This window comes from Anopheles gambiae, chromosome 3 (assembly GCF_943734735.2).
Source record: "Anopheles gambiae chromosome 3, idAnoGambNW_F1_1, whole genome shotgun sequence".
Classification (NCBI taxonomy): domain Eukaryota; kingdom Metazoa; phylum Arthropoda; class Insecta; order Diptera; family Culicidae; genus Anopheles; species Anopheles gambiae.
In genome coordinates, this window is record NC_064602.1 from 57,707,472 (window position 1) to 57,734,849 (window position 27,378).

At 36.3% G+C, this 27,378-nt stretch overlaps 1 protein-coding gene across 38 annotated transcripts in view; it reads right to left on the reverse strand.

The window, feature by feature from the left end:
* The window catches only part of LOC1272699 (liprin-beta-1), a 61,113-nt gene that overhangs the window by 3,135 nt on the left and 30,600 nt on the right, over window positions 1-27,378 (reverse strand). For 11 of the 38 annotated variants that reach the window (XM_061662854.1, XM_061662852.1, XM_061662849.1 and 8 more), the window contains 7 exons: window positions 7,174-7,398; window positions 3,212-3,589; window positions 2,976-3,129; window positions 2,292-2,774; window positions 1,158-1,693; window positions 554-1,087; window positions 240-488 (listed from right to left, as the gene is read on the reverse strand). In XM_061662854.1, the coding sequence (XP_061518838.1) occupies window positions 240-488; window positions 554-1,087; window positions 1,158-1,693; window positions 2,292-2,774; window positions 2,976-3,129; window positions 3,212-3,589; window positions 7,174-7,398 (2,559 nt within the window). Of the gene's footprint in view, window positions 1-239; window positions 489-553; window positions 1,088-1,157; window positions 1,694-2,291; window positions 2,775-2,975; window positions 3,130-3,211; window positions 3,590-7,173; window positions 7,399-7,605; window positions 7,998-8,088; window positions 8,494-8,748; window positions 12,547-18,703; window positions 20,532-20,641; window positions 21,987-27,378 lie in introns of those variants that run through there. The other 27 variants (XM_061662862.1, XM_061662860.1, XM_061662861.1 and 24 more) reach the window with 19 other exon arrangements.

Below are 27,378 nucleotides of genomic sequence, written 5' to 3' on the forward strand. Positions count from 1 at the left end.
TATGTTTAGCGACTTGGAAAACGAAGTATACATACAAATGATTTAACAGTAACAAATTAATAAAGAAAAAACAACAAATGTGTTACATTTATAACGGAAATAACAACATATATGGTTAAAACATTTGATATTTGCACGTCAGCGGTGAATCAATGATACAGATCGAAGGTACAATACAAATACAAATACAATTAATGTAATAAATTATAAATAACGTTAGTAGAGATACGAAAACTTACGGCGATGCTAGTGACAATATTAGTATTAGGAGAAGAAGCATTTGACGTAAAGGCAGAAAGAGCAGAAATTGGAGTATTGCTGCCTTGATTTGTGCTAGTTTGATCATAAGCTGAAGAAGATGCAGGCGGTAAATGTTCCTGACCTGAACCACCCATTGGGCAGACATAATCACTCCATTCATCTCCTCCCAGATTGCCACCTTTGTTGCTCTTTTTCCGTTTTAAGGAAAATTGAGACTTTTTAGGCGTCTAAAAATAAATAGGAATCGGTTAGAATAATTTGATTGATCTCCACACTTACAAAAGCTAATTACCTTAATTTTTGCCGTAATTGTCAGTGGTTGGAATCCAAGGGTATTTTCAGCCTCTCGTTTCACCTGTATGATATCTCGACCCAAAAGCTCCTTAAAATGAGTAGCCAAATGTCGACGTAACAATGTTTTGCTTGAAGGAATGTTCAATAAATCAGCAAAAAGTTCGGCTGTAAATTTAACTTCGAATATCATGAGAGCTCCATGTACTCCAGATCCACGCAAATTAGGGGCATATTCTGCCAAATCGACGGCTCGTAACCATTCATGAACTCTTTGCGAAGTCCATAACCTTACATCGTCTTTTGCATTTAATCCGAGTTGCAATGGCCGACGAATATGACAATCGGGATTCCATTTTTCATTACGCATAAGCTGTATACCACGACGAATGCTGGCCACGTGCAAACAAGAAGATATTTGCAAATGGCCCAAATCGTCCATCGTCAATTTGTGTAGCATTCGTCCATCCATTCGGGCCGCCATGAAGGGTTCTTTGTATTGGGGCAAACCAACATCGTCTAACCAACGCTGGACCTGAAATTCGAAATAAAAATTTACGTAAATCTATTTGTTGGATACTATTCCATTATTCGTTCTAATTTACCCATGTTGAATCCAGCTTTCCAGCGTTCTCAAACAACCCGTCGTCTCCCACCGTCCCCGAAATATCTGCAATAGCTAACACTATCTTTTTTCGATGCAATGGATTTCGCAAACTTAACTCTTTTTCAATATCTACTGGCGAGGCTTTCATCAATTCGCTTCCAGGCGTCGTGCTCGATTTGATCCACTTTCGTAAATCTTCCTCATACATATTTAAACCCAGATGCTCGAACCAATGGCAGATTGTATCTACATCCCATTCGCGGAACGGTTTATCAGGTTTTCGATATGGAGTCGTTCCACTCCAACCCAGACGAGCCCCTGCGGTTGCACGAACTCCTCCACGTTTAAATTCACCTTCCGGAGTTGTAATATCTTCCAAGGTTCCACTGTTGCTTCTTTTGATCTTACCAAAAATGTTCTTTAATTTGTGGCTCATAGACGGCGATGGCGAAGGTTGAGGGGTGAAGCTGCGAGTGGGCTGCACACCACCTTCACCGTGTTCTAAGATCCCATTATCGCGATTTTCTGCATCAGCTATGAGAAAATACCGATGATAAACTTAATTAGAACAACATCGTAATAAAAACACTGTAAAAACCATCGCAATGTTATTAGAGTAATATGGTTAATGAATCGTTACTAAAATAGAAAATGCAAACAAGGAAGGATGTATGCGGTATGTCTGAGAAATTCAGACATGGATTGTCATAACAAAGATCGGATAATTTTGTAAAGGTAATACTTTTTTTAGTACCTAGTAATCAGACGAGATAACGAATCAAACTCTAAAGATAAATTAAAGTGGCAGCAACACATATGAAATACAAGATACAACGAATTCGCAATGAAAAGTAATGTAACGTGGAAAAAAAAACAAACAAAACACGTGTGTAGAAACAAAAAAGCACACAGGGTTAGATTGAATCGTGTTAAAATGTTTTAGTTATCATTTTGACGTTGAGTTTTTGAACTATGATTTTTCTTTAACACAAACAACGCAAGCAACTTTGTTTCTTAACGTTTTGACACCAACAAAGGCTTATATAGATACAAAAATCAATAGTTAACAATATAACAGAAAGCACAAAAAATAAGCCAAAACAGAAACTGAAATGGGGTAAAAATTTGAAACCTAAATTTGGTACTGAAAATCCACGTAGTCTATCGATTTCGTTGGGTATTTGTCCTGTATTGTTCTTTGAATCAAACGGGGCAATTTCACACGTTTTCTCTAAGTTTAGAAGTGCATCGAAATCGGATGTTAATTCCATCTCACAGTTTTTCACGGTTTCTGTCGCCGTATTTTCATTCGTGTTTTGAACGCATGATGCTCCTGCTTCGTCATCTAATAATGCTGCCGATGGAGGTTCAGTATTCGCTCGTTCGTGACAACGGTTCTCATTTTCTAAACAACTCATTTCATCTTTTATTCGAGATGCATCATTGTGGTCATTGGATGCAGCATCGAACATTAACTCTTGTGCTGATACCGATTTCATATGTCTCAGATTAGATTCTGTGCGTTGCAATGCTGTGGCTAGCAGAAGAGCATTCATTGAGCTGGACGTTGTAAGCTTAGGTAGTTGCAATCGTTTGTTGATAGAACGAACATTACCTAAAGAAGAATTTTTAATACATTTATCATCGACATTATCAAGACCACCGAAATTTATGATTTCTATCGGTAGTGGTAGAGATTCTCGATCTGATTGTTTTTCATCTGTATTCTTCGCACCCAAAAGATGTACGTGTGATGATTCTTCTACTGTTTTTGATCTTATGTGAAAATAATCTTCTAATAAAGGGATGCAATTACCAAAAGCTACGTTTCGTTTAGGGTTGGCGTTACTATCTGTTGCTGTTGAGGAGCCGCTGGAGGTGCTAACCGTTGATAATGTAGTAGCAAAGGCTTGTCTTGGAAGACTACTGTAGTGAACATCGATACGTTGTCGATAAGATGCCGGTGGGGTCTGCATGTTAAACAAAAAATACAGAAAAAAAAATCAAACAAGAATGATCCAGTTTTTCTATTAAAAAATAACGCATATTTACCTTCGGAGTAATAGGACTAATTGCTGCTTGTTGTAAACTCCCATGGCTGCCATGATGTATTGGAGACGAGATCATTGAAGCTCCTGGAGTAGAGGCGGACATGCCTACCATTCTAGTATTCGTAATAATCTGAGGTCTTCTGAGCAAACTAGACGTAATGCTGTTGTTATTAAGCACATTTGTTATCGCTGATCCACTCCCTGATCCATTTGCAAGATTTCCATTGAATAATCCGCTAGATGCCACGCTATTAGTTACAAAAGTTGTACGAAGTTCCAAATTTTCTCTTTCTAGGGCTGCTTGTTGAAGTTTGAGCTCACTCATCGCTGACATGAGCTCTAATTTTTGTGTTTCAAGCGAAGATCTCGAAAGCATTTCCTTCATTTTTTGCAAATATGAAAAGAAAACAGAACATTTAAAATATTACGATTTTGTTATGACGATTTTACTTATAATTGCTATGAATTGATCTTTCAAGCAAAATCAGAAACATTTCAGATTCGACTATTAAAGCAGTACTAGTTGCATAGATTGTATTAGGTTAGTAAATAACAGGAGGGAAATGTTAGTGTAGTATTTGAGAAGAGATAAAAAATATAACCCAATGATATTGCTTTCATATTAGTACGGTTGAATTTAAGCAGAAGATAATCTTAAATTTGACATTATTCAAAGTACATAACAATTTATTTAGTGTTTATTCCATTATAATGATACAACTAATCGAAAAAAAAACTGAAGAAGAAATTCATAGTTCATAGAGAAACTCAAATTAACGAAATTTTGTTCTCGTCTATATGACACGTATGATAAACAATTGAAAAATGATTGGTACAGTAACAATCAAGCTGGTCTAATATAATGTTGAGTAATATTGGTGGCTATTTATATTTTCTATGTCATACATATATAAGTAAGGAACTATATAACTATAGCCACAATATTGAATATCTTTAAGCAACTATACAATAATTGAATTATAATTTAAAATGTTATGCAGATATACATTCTACAATATGCTGCATGGTAAATACAGAAATTTAGATTGAAGACAATTACAAGAACTGGATCAAAATCTGCAGTGTAATAGCGGTTTCTAATATAAAATTGTATTGTTGATGATAAACATAACTTTATTTTGCGTTGAGTTTCGTAAAAAAACTGTTCAAATACAATCAGGAATTGAGTAAAATTCCTTTACAGATAATTTGTGAAAATATGAGAGTATCCATTTATGCACTATGCGAATGTGCAATAAAAAAACATGCAGGCTATACTAATTTTTGCCTGAACAATAAATTGAAATAAATAAATTTTACATAATTGTATTCAAGAATTCAGTTTAAATAAATAAATTAAATGGCAAAATCAACATTTGGTAGCATATCGTATTTAAGAAATCTATCGTCCTTATTTATGCCCTTATAATATATTCCATATACAATGAATAAAAGCTTGATGCCTATTTCAAAGACAACTCCTTATTACCAACAACGATCAACCTGATATTAATTAAGACAGAAAACGTTATTTTAAAACCATTACTAAACACGTTAGCACAGTAAAAATAATCACATGTTCACTAGCGTTATGCATTACACCTCATGATGCAACTGAACCCATTAGGCAGTTTTTAAAATTGAAAATATGTAGAGCACAAATTAAACTACAAACAACACACCAATCAAATGCAATCATCAACCCCAAAATCGTAAGTATTACATTTTACAGCTGTTAGTTGTACTACAGCCCGAATTTTTGCCTTATGCATTACGAAAGCATCCGCGTGTATCAAATTTGGCGCGTTGGTCCAACTCAATGTCTTACACTATTAATTATGCCAATGATGGATCAGTACCTTACACTGTTAAACTTTTAAGAAATAATACTTTTACTTTTAGCAATATTAAAATATTTATCTAGTCTGATCCCGTGCTACAACATTATTGAACAATACTCAAGTACAGACCAGACAAATGATAAGTAGAGGATTTTTCGACAATCATGATCAGTTATGGTATCTGAGTGACGGTTAACGAAACTTAGTATTCTATAGGCTTTGCTAAAAGTTATAACCAGTCATAATGAACACGAAAATCTAATTTACTGTCCAACATGAATCCCAAGTCGTGATGTACATGCGGGCGTTGTATTGTAGCACCTAATAGCTTCTAGCGAACGATAACTAATCTTATGTCGTTTGCATACCTTAAACAGTTATGGGGCGATAAGACAGATTATGTTACATTGATATAAAGCAAATAACAGCGGATCTAATTTACTAACTTGTGTTTTAATAAATATTAGTTTCCTTATAAAACCATCACCACATAACCTCTACCCACTTATGGAAGTTTCAGTCACGGAACGTCGTGTAAAATTCACGTTTTCAGTAAAAAAGGACAAATAAGTTTTTTATGAAACAAAAATGTAAACCACTACTTTTGTCAAATTTTCTCATTTGTGAAATGTTATTCGATGATTTTCGAGTTACGCTGATGCTTTCGGGACGCATTAACTCCGTAACTTGGGAGCGGACTTTACATGGTATCTTCAATTTGAAATTTGATTGTGCATTTAGACATTTGGTGACATTTTGATGGCTTAAGGTAAGTGTGAAAGTTACCTAAATTAGCTTAGCAAACTTATACTACGTTGCCAATTTATGTATGTGTGGTTGTGGTTCGACGAAATGCTATTTTTTTCACAAACTCACACAAGATTAGAAAATATCCACCGCGAGATTGATTTTTAAGCATGGATTTCTCTTTGCTTATCGTAACATGTCATAATATCGCAGCGATATTTAGGGATATATCTAAACGCACGTTTAAATGTATTTTGCTCAGCGAAAGCCTAATACAAAACTAGAAATCCGCCAAGCTCGGGAACTAGCTGTACATGAATATTGTAATACATGCTAAAAAATGTGAAAAATGGTAGAATCCAAATTGCACAAATATATTATAGAGTTGTATCAAACCACTTAAACCAGTGAATTAAAAACGAAACATTGTAAACCAGCATTTAACCACAAATTATCTTCAAACCCGCTACTAGTACGTGTTTAGTGGTTATCTTATAAGCCAAAACTCCAAAGCATCTTTTCAGGTAATTTGCATGTAAAGAATTCATAAAACACTTAAACAAACAAACAAATAAAGATCCATGAACAAATATCATCATAGAATGCATTTTGGCAACCCAACTGACAAACATTATACAACAGTTACGATTTTTACTGAGATGATAATACATAAACTTCAATATTCAGATAACCAATTTCGACACATTTTTGTTGTGCCTTTTAGAAATGGCCTAAAATATAAATAATTTAAACCGATATCTAAAACAGATACACGTAACTAATTAAAAAGTATATGTTGTACGATACAAGTAAGTTTTTTTTTTGTGCAAACATAAAATAAAAATGGTAAAATAACTTATATATTCGGTAATTGCATATGAATTAAGAAAAGACAACATATAAAAAAATAGTGAAAGGAAAATGAAAATAAACAACACGAGACGATAAGAAAAAATAAGCAAATGATAAATATCTATATAAGGAACAAGCAAGCAATATACCCAAAATGTTGTGAAAAGGAGATATTCGTATTTAAGAATAATAATAAAACAGCCCAAATAACAATCCAAAAGATAAAGAAAAAACTAAAATAATGCATCGTATCGTATTTATGATAACTGCTGATTACTTAAAAAATCGTTAACTATGAAAATCTAAACGATTGTTCAAATGAGCAAATAATACCAGTCTCCTACTTGTAGTAAACTGACAATTTATTTAAATATAAGTGCAATTTCAATCAATGTGTTGATATCAAAGTGTTTACTAACGTTGATTCAAAATATATAAATAAAATAGAAAATGATAGAGACAGACAAAGTTAGAAAAAGGATACTATGCTCAAAAAACAGAAAAAAGTAAAAAATCGCGGTACTTTTTGTTTGTCAATCTGGATGCCAACTGTTTTTGCAAATACGCTTACTCGCTGCAGGAGATCTTCTGCGTTGGATAGCAGCTGATTTTTCTCTTTTATCATGTTTTCCAATTCACTTATTTTTGTAGATTGTGTCTGCATATGCTCCGTAAGTGTTTTAACTTGCAAAGCTAGTGATTCTTTGTCCTTTTGTAAACGTCGTAGCCGTTCATCAGTGTCATGGCGCTGTAGAAGAAAAAAATCAATAAATTATTAATTATATATGTAGTTATGTAGTTAATTTCATTATTATTTATTCTTTTTGAAAATGTCGCTTGACGTATAAAGTTATGATGGGTTTTTAGCTGTACTGTTGCATGGTTCAACGAAATACGGTTAGTACAAAATGTTATGTATTTTTATTTTTTATCTTTCAATTGACTAGAATCAAACCTGAACATCGTTGATCCATTGCGTGCGATGATCCAATGGGCAACAAACCGGCAGAGGTGGGTGATGATAATAGTTTCGATTACAGCAGCCACTAGCGCAAGATAAATCCTGCATACTACTTTGCCCACTTCTGTTTCCATATTGGTACAATTCTTGCTGTCGGCGATGATAGTCGATTAATCTCAACTCTTCTTTGCTTTGGTGGCGACAATGCGGATTATTCCAGTAGTATTGAGGATCCCAAGGAGACAATGGCGGCGGTGGTGGTGGTTCCCACATACTAGGACTTGTACATGCATTTTGAGGATGAGGTGGATAGCCATGACGTTGATGTGTATTTCCGCTACCACTAATGTTGTAATTGTGAAAGCTTCCCGAGTCTTGCAGATGATCTTTTTCAAAGTAACGATGAAAGCAAGTTTGAGCGATTAAGATACATATACAACGCTTTCACGGCCAACGCACAAGTACAAGGAAGCTCACCTTTAGAATTTAAACTGAGATTGCTGGACATAGAATCGTGTTTATGAAATTCGGACGAAGATGAATTTTCTTTTAGTGAATGTGTACTGTGGCTTTTTCCATCTCGCTCGTGACGACTTGAGCGTAAGTTCCGCCGTCGATCTAGGCTACCAGTTTCCCGTGAAGGTCTGGGTGGCTTGCCACAAGGAACTGCTTCCCCGATACCAATTGTGTTAGCTGTGGATTGACATTGATCAGTTTTTTGTATTGACATTTCTCGACTACGTTGTTGGTCACGTGGAACCGATCGAGTTGCTGTTGTTTGTGAAACGGATCGTCGGTCAGATTCAACGGAAGCCTTTGGCGCTTCATGGTGGTTGTGAGCGTATACCCAAGTAAAGTCATCATCACAGCAAGTCGAGTCTTCTAAGATTGCATCACATTATACATGAAAAGATCAATCGAAAAGTATGTCGAATTCACAATGAATACGTACTCTTATCGTAACATGATTACATATTTGTTAATTAAACCATTTAAATGCTTTTCGAATCGATGCAACTCCGGTTATTGCGTCAAATAAGTTAAAAGAGACGAGATTTTATTCGCATATTACAGTAATTTACTTTAAAAGCTATTATTTTACTAAATATCGTAATGCGCTTCTTGGCATTCACTAACCTTTAAACACTTTAAACATTAAACACTTTTTTACTTTTTGAGAGATAAATAATAAAAATATAAAACAAACGAAACTGTTTCTGAGCGACGAGTCTTTTATCTGCGACGAAATCTGTGTTCACAGCACATACACCTTTTTTTTGTTTAATATCAAGGCGAGGAGTGCTTTCTGTTCTTAAGTTAGTAACATTGCAACGAAAACAGCATTTGTTTTAGTGATATTAAAAAAAATATTTCCATGTTTTTTTGTAATCGCACAACAACCGTTGTCGGTCAAGGCCTGCCTGTACCCACAGAGTGAAGTGAGTTTGGCTTTCAGTGACTTATTGTTACCATAGCAGGATAGTCAGTCCTACGTATGGGGGCACGGTCTATTCGGGTCTTGAACCTATGACGGACACGTTGTTAAGTCGTACGAGTTGACGACTCAGAAACACATATCAAGAAAGTTGACATTTTGTACACTTTTTCAAAAATTCAAGATTTGAAAAGGGGTAATATTTTTTGGACAATCTTATTGAAAAACGTTGCATTATTAGCACTATTCTACGCTTGAGAAGGAATCAAGATGGATGGTACATAGACTGGTAAAGATACTATCTAGTACCTTGTAATATTGTTACAGTGATTAACTTTGCGTTCTTGCAGCCTAAACAAGAGGCACCCATCAAGTAAGGACATTTAAAAAGCAACACACTCATTGGTGGGACAAGGATCAAGCGGTGTTTAATACCAAGATGTTAAAGCTTTAAAAGGCGTTAAAAGCTTTCACAGACACATATTTGTTTGCACAGTACAAACAAACAAAGTACAAAGTCTCGAGAAAATGTGCAAAAATCTGTGTAGGGCGAACAAAGGGATTCTAGTGCAAGTTTGTCTACATTTTACACCCTTCTTTCTCATTGAGTTTGGGAAATGGCTAAAAGGATGCGAAACAGCAAAAATATAAATGAGAGCCAAAGTTTTTCTGCAGACTGGCCTGCAGATTTCGCTTACAAGCTTTGTCCCAATTTCGTTCGTGCGCAAAATGCAAGATTCAAGATGCGCCTGAGCACCGATGCACCGTTATCGATGTTAGAACTATATCTCTTCTTTCCTAGAGAAATTCTTCTTCAGGCCTGGATCAGGTCAGATGCAAATTGCTCCATAACCTCGTAATGGGATGGCCAATAAACTATTGTTGAGTATTTTCAACCTCATGTTTGAATTCAACATCGTCCCGCAAGAATGGAGAGAAGTGAATGTCGTCACCATCTTGAAGCCTGGTAAAACACCATAAAATCACGAATCATACCAACAGATTTCACTTCGCGGGCCTCTTTGCTTCTCAAATATCGTTGTTGCGGGCTATTTTGACCCTTTACTTCCACCTTTAGTTAATGGACGAACATTTAAATTTCTTTGTAATTAGAAAATAACAAATGATAATATAAAATTTATACAGATTTTATCATTGAACCTCTCTTTAAAACTTAAAAGTAAACATTGAAATTTTGATTTAAAATATTTAAATACAGGTATTTCCCGATATACGCCATACTCGATACACTCGATTTCGCTATACGCTACTTTCTAAATTTGACAGTTTTTCGAGCAAATCGTACTGATTTTACACATCAAATGTCAAATGCAAAATAAATTCCTTTTTTTTGCGAACTTTAAAAACCATTTTAAAAGGTACAATATTGTAATCTTCAGTTGAAATCAGATTGAATAACTAATTTAGTGGCTAAAAACCTACCACTTCAAGTAAAATTATAGGAAAAATAGCTTTAATTTGACTGTAAACCTCTAAATTCGACTTACGCTAATAATCGAGATACGCTAACGCTACATTAATAGCGTATATCCTATTATATTGCAGGGAATACCTGCAATAATCTATTTGTTCTAGTCTTAACAACGTCATCACGGGCCGCATGCGGTCCGCAGTCCATAGTTTGAAGACCCCTGGCTCTACTATCCTGTCTAAGGAATCTCTTAGAAAAAATGATCCTTTTTCGATCAAATGAATGATTTGCATAAAAAATCTTCGATCAGATACCCAATTTGAATTTAGTAGAGCAAAGAGTACAAATGACTGCTTAGCGCTACTGGTCACATAAATTGAACTTGATCACGCCCGCAAGCAATATATGAGATCTATTTGGTAATTGAACGAACTATCATAGTTAAACGAAAATGTTAGTTTTCGCTCCTTTTAGTAACACCGTCGACAACAGAGAGGCAATACTATTTTACTTTACTTATCCGGCGCTACAACCGATATGTGGTATTGTCCTGCCTCAGGAGCGTCCGAAACTGCTCACGGACTCGCGTCTTCGTCTGCCAATCCGTTATCCCGACCGGACGCCTCCACACCATATTGCCACCTGAATTTGGCCCTACCACGGCCTACTCTGACCTTGTGGACATCCTAAAAAGACTTTACGAGCTCGGTCGTTCGTTTCCATGCGTACAACATGGCCAGCTCATCGGAGCCTGGCGAGTTGTATATGCTACACGACAGTAAAGTCGCCGTACATCTCGTATAGCTCGTCTTTATAACAGTTTCTCCAAAAATGGTTCAAAATGGATCAACTTTTTAGGAACAGTCACAGGATTCTGGTGGGGTGTACACCCAGCACATGTCCTTCGGCTGTATAAGATAACAAAACTATCCGTCTTGGAATATTAATGCATGTGCTTCCATTGGGTATCCAATGCGAATATTCTCAAACTAGAGAGATCGCAGTACCGTTGTCTTCTACTCGCGCTATGGAGCATCAACGCACAACATATCCCTAAAAGTGACGACCGGAGTGATGGCGTTAAAACTGCGTTTTGACATGCTGTCGATTCGTCTTTTAGTCCGTTCCTCAGTATCGAATCCCTTGATTATAGAAAATTATAAAGCCATAATTAAGACAGATTCTAAGAGCAAAGTCATTAACGTGTATAATGACTTTGTTTCCCTAGAGGTGCATCCTAGCTTCAAACAAGCAATAAACCGTGTTGTTCTTCCCCGTTAAACATTGCGAGGGTTGTGAGTAGTATCATCTGCTCGAAATCTTATGGTATTTTAAATAATCTTAATGTTTCATTCATACATTATTTTGCGGTGTTATTTGTCGAAAAGATCACTATTTAAATTTTTGTGAATTTTTGCAAAATAAAGATTCAGGTGTTTTGTATGCTACAAATCTGGCACTGTTATACATGCTCTTGGGGTGCTGTAATTATAATTGCTAAAACTAGGGGTGAAAAAATACCTAGGCTCGCAAGCTCTTTAATGCGAGGGCTCTGGGGCTGTGAACTTGTATGGCGTGTGAGCCCTCACGCGCCCTCGCAAATCGCTGTCAATTGCATGGCGGGTCTTGAAAGCTACAGTTCCTTTGTCAGTACAGATTCATCGTTGCCAAAGGAAATAAGGACCATTCCAAAAGATCTTCGCCCGAGGACTGTGTCGGGCATTTTTGTGAACAAGTACGGATATTTACACAAAAATAAATTGTATTACACTGATGGATCATGGCCAGCTCATCGGAGCCTGGCGAGTTGTATACGCTACACGAGGAAGACACAGACAATTTTTTACGCGCTTTTAATAATAGCAGCGGGACTACCAGATCAGGACTTTATTTTCACTGATAATCTTAGCTCTTTTGAAGCACTGAAATGTGGAGGAAGGATTACACCCCACAAGAACCATTGAGATGGAGCACATTACCAGAGACAACTCAACTACAAGTACTGCAAACTGCAACAGTCATAATAAACCATAGCCCTGGATCCTACAAGCGCAACCAAACAACAGTCCCACATACACCTATAAGTCCTTCAATAAACCGGGAACATTAGATGTACCTTAATTGTTAATCGTCGTGAACCGAGTATGCCCGGGATAAGATAAGGAGGAAATGCCTTGCTGTAGATAAATGTCAATCAGCATTATTGGGCTGAAAATACGACTATACATCTGCCGTAACAATGGAATAAATAAATAAATAAATACACTCATACATACATACATACATTCATACATACATACATACATACATAAATAAATCAATTAACAAAGAAAACATAAATAAGTAAAGGAATGAATAAATAAATAAATAAATAAATAAATAAATAAATAATTAAACGCAATTCAGAACGAAAAAAAAAATTGTATGGCGAAATCTCAAAGTTCGTTACATGCAGTTTGACATCTGAAAGCCCTTTTCTATTCAAATTTTTAATTGATTAATTTTAATGTTTTTAATCGATGAAAGGTCTGGTCATCTCAAGAAGGTTGTTATTAAGTTCATTTTACAAGAAAAATATGTACGCCTCTTATAATAATGGGACCCTTTCCGTTTGAAGCTAGTAGGCTGAAATTTCAGCCTGTCAGCTGTTTGCATTGTATAGCAGTTTTCGAGCAGCTATCTGAGGGAGTATAATATACAGGTGGGCTTATCCCAAGGTGTATGAATTTAGAAGACTGATTTTTATCGCTTCTGCTTCTGAATGCAGATTTTAAGAGTGTTTTGTGTATTCGTCAAGCCTCCAGAAAGCTCGTTGGAGCAAAAGATTTACTCATTCTGTCAAAAAGTGACATTCAAATTTGGTTATAAAAAAAATGCTATAAGACCACCTGGACTACATACACTTTGATTCCAGATTCGATCACCTGATTTCTTTAATGCACCTTGGGATAAATGTAAACAAAACAGTGTTTTCGAGCAGGTACTCGAATCTAATTCTAGTACGGACGTCACACTAGGCGTAAACTCAAAAAGTTTACGCTTGATTTGTATGGGAGAGCGTAAACTTCCTGTCAAAAGATTTCAGGGTTGTATGGCTGAAATCCAGTTTACGCCAAAGTTTACGCTTCGTGTGACGTCCGTATAGCTTTTAGGCTAAAATTTTCTAGACTGAAAATCGCAGGCTAGTTTTTTGTGTGGTTTTGTATAAATTGTTTGATGATCATTTTGAGAAAAAATCATGGAGCTATTTGCTAGTTTCTAAAATTTTGGATAGTAAATTTGTATACATCAAGTATTTATCTAGATATTTACTTGTTGAGCGGAGTTATAACACAGTGGAATAAAAGAGGAGCAGAAACTAAACAATGAACTTGTATGTAATGTATTTTAAACTAGACTGACAATATTAAACATTTTCTAAAGACTACTATGATGTGTTCATTGCACACATGTTGCTTTCTCAACACTCCTCCTCAACGTGTGCCATGAAGCCCTAACATCTCCGTAAATTTTCTTTGTTTTGTTGCTCCTAGTGGTTTCGTTAGAATGTCCGCAACCATCTCTTCCGTGGGACAATATTCAAGCATCATTTTTCTAGATTCACACTGTTGTTTGACAAAGTGTTCTTTTGTTTCAATGTGTTTCGATCGACGATTGGTTCTATCAGAGTTGACGAAACAAATGCAACTCTGGTTATCCTCAAAGATTTTAACGGGGTTTTCAATATGTTCTCCTAAGTCTTTCATCAATCGAGTAAGCCACATTTGTTCTTGAGTAGCTTCACTTAAGGAAATATATTCTGATTCCATCGATGATAATGCAATGCTGGTTTGTTTGCGACTGGCCCATGACACAGCTCCACTAGCATAGAAAAACACATATCCGGAAGTCGATTTTCTTGTTATAGTATCACCTGCCCAGTCAGCATCAGAATAACCAATCAAATCGCTACCAGCTTTGTTGAAAGTGAGCTTAAAATGTTTAGTTGCTTTTAAATATCTTACAACACGCTTAGCCGCAACCCAGCATGATTCAGTAGGATTACTAACATTACGACCAAGTATTCCCGTACTTACAGCAATATCTGGTCGCGTACACACCGATATGTATAGAAGAGCACCAACTAGACTTCTATATTGAGTAGAGTCTTTCAAAATAGAGCTTGAGTCTTGCTGCTTCAAAAATCCTTCATCCATCGGTGTTTTCGCAGTTTTTGCTTCGCTCAATCCGAACTTACGAATCAATTTTTCAATGTAACCTTCGAGGCTAACGCTGTAGTTACCTTTTTCATATTTAACCTCCATTCCCAGAAAGTAACTAACTGGTCCCAGGTCCGTCATTTCGAAATGTTCGGTTAAAGCGTGATACACAGAATCAATGAGAGTCTCGTCCACACAACCGACTATCATATCATCCACGTACACTAAAATGTAGACTCTTTTTCCATCTTCAGTTTTAATGTACAGACACTAATCAGCAGCACTTTGTTGGAAGCCAATCTCTAGCAGAACACCGTGCAGTTTCTGGTTCCAACATCGAGCTGATTGTTTCAGACCATAAATACTCTTTTTCAATCGACAAACCAAATGCTCTTTGCCTTTTATCTCGTATCCAGGTGGTTGTCGCATAAAAAGCTCCTGATCTAGATCACCATATAAATAGGCCGTTTTAATATCTAAATGCCGTAATTTCATCTGTGTTTTAGAAGCTATAGCGAGCATCAAACGAAATGTTGTATGGCTTGTGACCGGAGCAAATACTTGATCATAGTCTTCGCCAAATTGCTGGGAATAGCCTTGCGCCACTAGACGAGCTTTGTGTTTGATTACTTGTCCAGCTGCATTTCTCTTCAACTTAAAAATCCAGCGGCAACCAACAACCTTTCTGCCAGCAGGTAGCTCTACCAATGCATCCCATGTTCCGTTTTCTTCGTGTGATTTCAGTTCATTTTCCATTGCCGATATCCATTTTTCGCGTGCTGCACAGACAAAAACTTCTTTCAAATTTCTGGGTTCTTCGTTTTGTTCAGAAGATCCCGCCATATAACTTTCCTCCCTGAATCGAACAGGTGCGATGCCTTTTGTTGTTCGCGTGGACCTACGTACACTTTGATGCATTTCAATAGCCCCTGGTTCATCTGATAGTTCGCCATCAGATGCACTGTTGTATGGTGTAACATCAAGTTCATCTACAGTATCGTTCATGTTCGATTCCCTAATGCAGGAGGATTCAGCAGAAGCCTCCATTTGAACGATGTTTTCTCTCGTGGTAGTTTCTTCTGCGCGACATAATGAAGGAGTTGATCCAAGTGGCAGTACCACTACTCCTCCTGATGTCGTTGGTTTCGGTTTTGTTCCAATTTTCTCAATCTCGCATTGTTCTAAAAATTTTGCGTCACGACTAATGGTAATTGTTTTCGTCTCCAGGTTTACGAATCGATAGGCCTTCTGATTGTCCGCGTATCCGACGAATACCAACTTTTCAGCCTTTTTATCCAACTTACGCCGTTTTTCTTTAGGAATGTGTACGAAAGCTTCTGAACCAAATACTCGAAGATGTTCATACGAAGGATTCTTTCCGTGCCACATTTCGTAAGGTGTCGATTCCAGTAAGGAGGATGGCAAGCGATTTTGTAAATAATTGGCAGTGGTGATCGCTTCACCCCAGAACACCTTGTCCATGTTCGATTCTGCCAACATGCATCTCATCATTTCAACGAGGTACCGGTTCTTACGTTCAGCCACGCCGTTTTGTTGTGGAGAATATGGGGCAGTTTGTTGATGCACGATCCCGTGATCTACAAAAAATTCCTTTAAAGAATTGCTCCTGTATTCACCACCACCATCCGATCTGATGACTTTCGGATAGTGTCCAAACTGTGTTTTCATCATGGTGCAATATTCTCTGATCCGGTTTTCTATCTCACACTTGTTTTGCACCAGGTAGATAATTGTATACCGACTAAAATCATCAACCATAGTCATAAAATATCGGCTTCCTCGGGCTGTTGATACTTCAAACGGTCCTCCCAAGTCCGTATGTATCAGTTCGCCAACACCAGATGTCCTTGAAGATGAAGAATTTGGGAAAGGATCACGGCTCATCTTCCCTTCACAGCATGATCCACAAATGGATTTCACATGACATCGGTTGATGTTCAAGCCGCTTCCCAAATTGTTCCGCGCAATCTTCATTATGGCTTCTATGTCACGATGGCCAAATCGACGATGCCATAGGTGTATACAGGAAGCTTCATGGTTTTTATCTACCAACATGGCTTGTTCAGTCTGTTTTAGATAATACAGACCACCTTTACGTTCACCAATCAGCAATACTTGTTTTCCTTTCAGGACACGACATCCATACCTATCGAAAAGCATTTCGAATCCATTATCGGTAATTTTACTTACAGATAATAGGTTTGTCGTCAAAGATGGTACATGACACACATTGTCCAAGGAAACTTTCTTGCGTTTTCCGTTTCCATCCATGGAAAACAATTTGCAGCTTCCGACACCAGCTGACTTGATGGAATCTCCGTTCGCTAATGAAATCGAGGATTGCTTCGATTTATCTATTAATTTCAAAATAGACGTATCGTTCGTCATATGAGAAGTTGCACCAGAATCGAAACACCATGGTCCAGTTTCGTTTCTTTCTCCAATGAACAAACATACTTCCTCTCGATTGTCTTCATTAGCAACGTTGACGCTTTCACCATCTAGTTTACTTCTTTTGTCTGCAGCCCATTTTCTACAGTCTTTTCTTATGTGCCCATTCTTCTTGCAATAATGGCACTGTTTTTCCTTGTTGGTTGTTAGTTTCCTGTCCTTCCAAAATTTCGTGATATTCTTTCCTCCAGATAGTAACGCTTTATCTTCATCTGCACCATCTGCTCGACGTCTTCCTTCATCCAACAATTTGCCTTTTACATAATCCACCGTAAGATCTTCATCAGGCCTACTTTCCAAAGCCACGATCAAACCATCAAAGGATTTTGGCAAACTGGACAACATTAACGCGACAAAGGATGGATCTTTCATTTCTTCTCCCAGCGCAATTAAACGAAGTCGCAGAGAACATAGTTCTTTGAGATGGTTAGAAATGTCTCCACCTTCAGTCATTTTTGTGGCAAACATTTTTCGCATGACGTGTATTTTGCTGGACAAAGATGAACGCTCATGATAGCCTTTTAGGGCATCCCACATATCTTTCGATGAACTCGTTTGCATGACATGGATGAGTTGGCTGTCGTCCAACGACAGACCGATCAGTGCCCTAGCACGTTCATCATTCGCAATCCATGCAGCGTCGGGACTTGCTGGTTTCGAATCTTTCACGACAGTCAGCACCTTTTCCCTTGCTAACAAAAGTTCCATCTTGAATTTCCATATTGCGTAATTTTGATCGTTTAATTTTTCAATGGTGACGTGTGATTCAGACATGTTTCTAGATTTAAGTTTTCAGTGTTTCTTCAAGATTAAAATTTTCGATAAGTTTTCAGTATTTCTTCAAGATTAAAATTTTCGATAGATTATTACTTCAATATAACACAAACTTAACACTTGTTCGACAGTACTTCTGGGCCCATAACCTGTTGAGCGGAGTTATAACACAGTGGAATAAAAGAGGAGCAGAAACTAAACAATGAACTTGTATGTAATGTATTTTAAACTAGACTGACAATATTAAACATTTTCTAAAGACTACTATGATGTGTTCATTGCACACATGTTGCTTTCTCAACATACTGCATTACCACGAAATTGCGTAAAATTCAAATAAACAAAAATGAAGTTTGAAAATATTACTTTAAACTAGAGAGCCGCACAAAAAAGGGTTACCAACTTCAATATCGCTGCAAATGTTCACCATACGATTGAACAACTGTCAAATTTATGTGCACGGTTAAGACGCCCGCCGATTAATCCGCCCTCGGATAATCGATGTATTTATGTATGTGTACTGTATTTATGAAGTATGTACGACCAAACTGCCATACATAACAATGAAAAAGTTCAAAAATGACAGATTACAACAAATATAAGACAACGTAAAATATTACAAAAATCAGATATAAAACTAATATATTCAACCATTTTTGCGACACTTGAAAACAAAACAGAAAATTTACATTGAAAATTAAAACAAAAAGACAATTGTGCCAAATAATTATCCTGTCAGCCATATCAAAACAAACAAATATTAGTGGATGCTTCCATCACCTGCTTCATGCTTTCTGTACGGCTTAGACCGTTGAGATCTCCAATCATCACAGGTTCCCAATAGCTTCCCTTCAGCTTCATGTGCATGACGTCGACGCTCCCGAGATGAGGACAATTTACGAAAACGACGTTCTACTGGTGATAGCGATATTGATCGTAGAAATGGCGATTTATCACGATATCCAGATGAATGTTCACAGTAATCGTCCTCTGGTCGATCACCCTCATCGCTGTCCACACTGTCGGACTGGCAGCCAGATTTGCAATCGTCATTAGAGTATTCAGCTCCAGTGGAACCAATCGAAGTCACACTCCACGAACTTTTCCGCAATGTGTTTGATGCCGTACTACTGTCGATTGACTTTGCATCTTCTTCCATTACACGCAAATGCATTTTGTTGTTTGGTGTCAAATCACTAGCGGTATTATGATTGCAATCGTATGGTGATATAGATATATCAATGACATCTACGTCGCATCTCGCCTCGCTGTGCCCCACAAAATTATTCACTGGAGATTTGATATGTGCATCTAATTCATAAGATTTTTCGCTGCCCTTTATATGATTTTCCTCTTCATCAACCGCAACTTCATCTTTCAAAATAGTTGACAATGGTGGAACAGGCGGCAGTGGCAAGTCAATGAACTCGCCATCCTCACTGTAGACACTGCTACGCTCGCGAATAACCTCAAGGCGAATCACATCGCATATTACGGGATGACTTCGTGTTCGTGATGAAACAAATGACTGAAGAGATGATGATGGTACTTCTGCTAAATGTTCTGATCTTAATGGCTCATTTTTCTCATCGCATCGCTTATTCTCCATCGATCCCGAGTAAGGATAGTATTTGTTAGGGATCGTAATAGTTTCGTTGGTTACCACGTTTGCCTAAATTTCTCGAAAATATATTCTCAAATGAGCAAAAATATGTTGAGCCTTCGCACTAGGATACCACCAATAACGTTTAAATGCGTTATCAACACTACAAAGACAATTGCCTACATTCGCATGTATTGGCGTATGGTTTGCCAGCCGCACAGAACATTTTTCACTAAAATATTATTTTCACCACTGATCTTTCGACATGATCATCTTTATTTTACGTAGATACTTTCGCACTATTCAGGTCGAAAAAAACCAATAGTTGTTCACTATGCTGCGCTCACATGACCGCCGTCAGCGACAGAAATAAACGCTCTGGCTATCTCTCTGCAATCTACGGGTTGCAAATGAATGAAAGCAACGATACGATCCCTCGAATACTAATACCATGACATTTCTGCGATATGAATTGTGTATCGGGGTAATTTTATGTAGTAGTACGCAACCCAAGCCGATGTATTCGTTATAATTGCACTGTAAATGTGTGTATTGGTCCCAAAAAATATGCTATTAGTTGGTAACCAGAAAACCACAGAATGAACCAATCCCGCACTTTATTGGGAAAATATTAAATACACACTTCCAACTAAATATTTGCTCTCTGCTAAATGCATGCTGGTGATATTAATACATTTGCGTTGTACGTAATGCGCAAAGACGCAAAACAACTAGGATTAACTCAGCAGAGCGCCGATGAACTCTCTCTGACTCAGTTTTAATGATTATAAGCATGTGTGTCACACTATACACACAATCGTGTTTCATCAAAGTTTTGTAATAATGACATTCTGTGCACTTTTTTATCGTATGAGGCGATCATGCTCTTCCATTTTAGGCGATATATTTTATTCTATTCTAAGACACTTTTTAGTGTCTTGATGACATATATCGAAGGAAATGTGATGCGCAAGCGCAATCTGCCAACAAAGAACAGATTTCACCCAATTTGAATATAGTTTGTTTGAAAAACGGTCTGGTTGGCTTTATCGATTGGCATTTAAAAACTACAGGGTCGCAAAGTTGTGTTTTCCCACGAAATTTATAATGCTTACCTTGATCAATCATTGTAAGTGCAGCCTTTTTTAATCGTGGTATACGACTGTTAGTTGCAACATCCTGTTTTAACCAATAGCTTGCTGCATTTGTTTCTAACGCTGGAATTGATGCCGCAAATATCCCCTCATCGCGAGTTTTGCTTCTTATTGAAACCTCAGTGCTCGTAACTATGCCATCTTCACCTTCAGAAGAGTGCGATGTTTCGTCTCCAGAAGATGAAGAAGTCGCCTCGGAGGATGTTGCAGACATTGAAAAACTATTGTAGTTGATTTAATTCGAATTAATATCTATGATTTTATTTTAGGTCAAATGAAGAATTCCATAAAATTTATAAGACTATTCATTTATTTGTAATCAACGCTCACGGTAGAATAATATGTTTATAATCAAAGGAAATCTTCCACGCACAATTTTATAATTAGTTCATAAAAAATCACACAACACATACTTTATATGATATGTTTTAAAAAGTCAGAATATCGCTTAATCTCCAATCACTTACGCTGTCTTGCTCAGTGCGCATGTAAGATAAGATAAGGTTTGCGCAAGAGCTGACACGAGCCAAACAATAAAAAAAGTTATTTCAATTGTTTTTAATGTATTCAAACCAGTTTTAATATTCCTTAAAAATCTTTATAACCAAAAAATAAAAATCGTCGTCTTTGTGTTTCAATACATGCGGGCATTGCTTCAGTTTTTCTGACACTACACTCTAAAATGACTATTTTTAGAACGTCTGGATTTGAAATTCTCACCAGTAACCAGACGTTTCGACATGAACATGAATTTATATGGTACTTTAAGAACCGCACAAGACCAGCAATTATTTAAGAAGTATAATGATTTTTTTGTTCCATTGTTACCAACAAATCAATGTAACAAAAGTATATTATGTTATAGTTACAACCATATCTAAATGGTAAACGTATATTATGATTTTCATATAATGAAAAGTGGTGGATGAGAATCTCTACAACAAAAATTAAAAAAAAACAGCTTGCACAATAATATTAACACCATGTAACACCTTTATCCACAAAAGATTATCGAACGTTTAAAATTCACGTAGGCAATATTAACCAAATGCCCTTTAAATATGCAATCAATTTTCATTGCATTCAAAACACACTAGTCATAGAGACAATCACATAACTTTGTTGACTAACATAATATAATTGCTCTATTATACTACTTCAGAATTGAATTAAACTATGCACGCTTAAACAACTCCGACACAACTTTACAACCAAAATGGAGAGGAGAATAACCAGTTAACAACGTTGGTTGATCTGAATATGGTGACGACAGCCGGGAGACTAATTCAGATGCTGCTTTCGAGGGTGTTCTCAAGAGCGAAATAGAGAACACGCATTGCGTAGTGCTGGATTGAGAACATTAAACACGCATAACAGACAAAAACATGCGTGAGAAAATGAGTTATTTGCAGGAAAGTTTATGTTTCGACAACTCTCGTTATCAACAATATGGTTATTTTCTTCAACCTTAACCTCTAAACCTCTAAAATAATTCCTAATTTAAAAAGTTAATTTATTCAATCGGAGATTATGATATCTTACTATTTTTTATGTTAAGTTCAGATATTATAATTAGTATTTATAATTAGACATGTACTTTTGTCATTGAAACCTATGTACATGTGTGTTTTGACCATATCATATTTCTTTCGTTCTTACAAAGACGATTCCCTTCACATACTGAACAAACAGAATGTATGCATACAGTGCATAATGTAAACAGTATCCATTACACCCATACCAACATACCCGAATTATTTTAGTTACTCTGATTAGCCATGTTTGTTCTGTTAGAAAAGACTGAAAAAATCGTTACTTTTTTTAACGGCAGCATTTTTTATTACAGTTTAAACAACTTGCAATATGGCAAAAAATTTGCAAAACTTCAAAATACTTTCAGTAAAAATTACCGTACTCAGGACCATAAGCTATTTGGGACTAAATATACAAATTCAACAGGATGTGTTAGGTATTGGGGGAAATATAACTAGAAAACATAACGGAGTGTTACACATACACATAGGGGATGTAAGTTTTCTATTATTTCATGGGATATATTTTTCCCTATGGACCATAAAGGTAAATAAATGAAGAGTTTGTTTGATTACATCGATATTTCAATTATTGCTTTCTAAATCAAATTACAACTCAATTCTAAGAATAGTAAAGTTAATAGTTATTTATGGTATACCACAAAAACAAATTCGTTTACTTGTGAAACATAAATGGACATTGCACATAACATATTTCAATTTTAATGCAAGTGATAAGATGTGCCAATGTTCTGCACTTTACTGTGAAATTATATAAAATTATGGAAATCATACAATATAAAACACGTCGCAAAACATAGTTATTTTATTTCCTCAGGTCTAATAAAGATTCAAAATATCAAGCCTAAGATTTTTTTGCTTTTGGCGCAATAAAATTTTATAGTTTTTCTTTGTTTATTCGTTCAGAAAGAGATTTGCCGCATTTGGCAATCGTTTATTTTTTTCGTTTCCAAATTAATCAAACAATTGGTAACGTTTTTTTAGATGGGAAAACATATTCCCCTTGGTCGTGAAAAGGTTAGAACGATCCAAACTCGGACACGCGGATCCATTCCGACCCAAGCGTCAATATAACGAATGTCAGATTGGTAAAAAAAACGCCGAGCTAATGGAGTACAGTGAGACGCCGTATATGTGGGTACCTTACATCCGGCTGTCCGTATATCCGTGTTGTTGAGAAATGGCAGTTCAATACAAAGGTGACACTGCGTGATGAACGAAATATTGGAAAATACCGTTATTACAGAAAATTTTAATAATAAAATATACGAGTATTCATGGCATATTTCAAATATTTTCATTGAACAAACATCATACTCATAAAAACTAACTAGGTCTTACCAAAACATAAAAAGTACAACAAGGCTTTAAAAATATTGATCAAAAAACATACTTCAGCCCATTATCCGTTTTTTCGAGCATACGGGCGAGGTCGAGTACCAATGAGCCCGGATAAACGTCGTTCCACTGTAGTTCGAATGATTCTGACGGAGCCAAGACGACTCCAGATGAGTTTAACTTTGCCGAACACATGCAGAACCGTTCGCTTTCGGAGTCAACATCAACCGAGAAGCAAATGAATCCGGAGTTGGATGTGAATATAATTTTGCAACTTGAACATCTAATTGATGAACTCATCTTTGTTTAATACTTGTTTTAATTCTTTTTAGTTATGGTTTATGGTTTGAACCAAGGTTCACAAATTACTAAAGGTCGGTTCGTCTAGTGTATTTTAACAAATCTTCATTTCAAAATTGAGTAGAGGAAAACTTATTTATAACAAGACCTTTATACAGGTCTAACTACACTCGAATAGAACAGGAGAAGCTATGGAGTTGTAGCCCTCGCATTAAAGAGCTTGCGAGCCTAGGCAGTTTTTTTGCCCTTTGTTCTAGCAGTTATAATGATAGCACCCCGAGAGCAAATATAACAGTGCAATTTATAGCATATTAAACATCTGAATTTTGACATTTTAGTTTGAAAAAATCCACAAAAATTGAAACAGTGATTTTTTCGACAAATAACACCGCAACACAAATAATTGATGAATAAAAAACAGAGATTATTTAAAATATCAAAAGATTTCGAGAAGATACTACTCGCAACCCTCGCAATGTTTGACGGGTATGTAGTCCAGGTGGTCTCATAGCATGTTTTTCATAACCAAATTTGAATATCACTTTTTGACAGGATGAGTGAAAACTTTTATTCAAACTAGCTTTCTGGAGGCTTGACGAATACACAAAACACTTAGATTCAGAAGCAGATGCGATAAAAATCAGCCTTTTAAATTCATACACCTTGGGATAAGGCCACCTGTTTATTGTACCGACTTCGATAGCTGCTCGAAAACTGCTATACAATGCAAACAGCTGAAATTCTGAAATTTCAGCCTACGAACTTAAAACAGAAAGGACCCCATAGTTAGAATGTAATTGCCAATAATTTATCTCGACATGGGCTCAAGCCCCGAATGGACCGTGCCGCCATACGCACACAAAGTTTTTTACTGAAACGGTTTAGTAATAGAATATCTTACTGGTTTCGGCATAAATTTTATGTTTTACTGACTTTCAGCAAAATAATTTACTGAATTCATTTCAGTAATACGTATTTTACTGAAAATCTGTAAAATAAGTGTCAAATTAGTCGTTTCATTGGATATCCGTAAAACAAATGACTGAAAATGCAGCAATTCATTCTGTCAAATCGACCTGTCAGTCAGAACAACAAACAACAAAACAATGCGGTGCCCACTTGCTCGTGATGTGCAAAAAGTTGATTTAGTAGGTTCTTACAGACACCCTTGTAAAATTTCAGATGATATTTCGACTTGCGGGATTAATTTGCAACAATTGGCAACCGTGTTGGTGTGTAACCGCAGGACTCCACACAGCATAACACGGAGCGCAACATAACAACTGACAGCTGCCAAACGCTTCAGAAAACGCTTTATTGCTGGTATCATATTTTGAATATCCTTAGTAGGCCGCTCATTGCTCGTAGAAAAACTACCAGCCTACTGCGATGACCGACAGTTAATGAAACGCTTTACCTCCTTTTCCAAGCGTTTTGTGAAGCGTTTGATAGCTGTCAATTGTTATGTTGCGCTCCGTGTTATGCTGTGTGGAGTCCTGCGGTAACGTCTTTGCTACAATCCAATGTGCTTACTAAAATCACCGACAAACCGACGTGAAACTGGCGTTAAAAAAGTGTCCCACACGAAAGTACTGTCATTTACCAGTGAGGCGATCACTTCTGTCAAAGTAAGCTCTGTTCACTGCTGCTTCGATGTAAACAACTTTTCCAAGTACAAACGGCGGAAAAAGTGTTAGGCAAGATTTTGTGAGAATTTTTGGACAAAACACCCAGGAAAATCATTTTATAAGTTTCCAAATCAATGCAAAAGATGTGAGAAGTACATTAAACAATACGCATTGGAATTTGCGAAGAAAAACAAAAAGGGGATTTAGCAGTTTCTTCTCTGTGTCAGTGTAGTAAGCGAATCATTATAGAGATGGCGCTAGTGTTTAACGTATTTTCATTTGAAATCAGGAGACAACTTTTGAAGCTCATTTTGTTCGAAGTGTCACGTCGGTTTGTCGGTGCTAAAATTTCATGGTGTCTGTGGGCGCTTTCTGAACCAGCTACACTAGTTACGCCAAATACGGTATCAACTGTATCAAACAACAACAAAATAAGTGTGAACATGAAACGAGGGGCTGGCAATCTCTTCGCATCAATTTAAAAAAATCTCTATTTGTTAGAAAGTTTTCGTCACTTTTTAATCGCTACCAATTACTGAAAAATCAGTAATATGAGAATAGCTGTGATTCAGTAAACGAGCTGTAAATTTGGTGAGCACCGAACATTACTGAATGATTCAGTAAACATTCTTTTTACTGAAAGGATTACTGAATGTGCATTTCACAAAACTTCAGTTAACTTTTACTGAAGTTCAAGAATTTTTTTCTGTGATAGGGACTGCCTATCCTGCTATGGGAAGAAATAAATAAGTCACTGAAAACCAAGCCCACAAGAGGTACAGGTAGGCCTTGACCGACAACGGTTGTCGAGCCAAAGAAGAAAGGAATTTATCTCAATACCTTCAAAATTAATCGGTAACTATTAAACAAATACAAAACCAATTTAATTCTGGTTTAATTTAATTGCAAGAAATTAACACCAAAGAAACGTACACGGACAATAGAAACGTACGATTATATACGATAATAACGTTCAAAAGTAAATGTTTTGTTGATATTGAATACCGTTCAGAAACCCATTAGAATTTCGGTTGGACGTCAAATTTTAACTTACAGTTAAACAAAGTTCAAAAACAGCTTAACATTGTTTATTTTCGCTCGAAAACGGTGTAATTTTGGGCCCTTTATAAAAGACTTCTAAATTCAATATTTCAAGATTAAGGAAAAAAAATTCAAGATTTGTAATTTATTGAAAGGAAATTATTTCACTGCACTGTAATTACTAGTGATACCATGATACGAAATTAGAGCTATTTTTTCACCCAACATAATGTTGTAATAAATAATAGTCAAATTTTGATTATCAATGTGTCGTTGAAAATATTTTTGTACATACTTTTAAGCTATTTCTTAGAAATTTGCAACAAATTATTTTTAAAGTTCATAAATGATCGAAAACCAAACATAATTTCTAATTTTTTTTAATATTTTCATTTTGGAATGTTTTTTTTTTAATGATAAAATGTTGTGAGCGATAATTATTAATGTTTAGTATCTATGTTTAGTATAGTCGTCAAGTACTATAGGACCGTCACATATAGTCAAAGCAAATAGAACGAAGAAAAAATGCAATAGTATGAATCGATTTTCATTCCGGCGTTTGTATAGCCATTCTACACTGTGCAGTGGTACGAAAACCCTAAACGTAGCTAGTAGTAAAACGTATAGAAAGTGCTTTATATTAGGTATCGTAACGGCCTACGAACTTAGAGAGGTACTTGATAACTGCTGCTTCATGACATTTTTAAAGTACTGTAGGGGAAGTGGGAGTAGTTTCGACACCTTCAGATTCACTCCTGATTGCAATACTTTTGCCATTGTAAACTTATTAGTAAACATAGATAGTTTTTTTATTCATTATGTAGCATGATAGCATCTA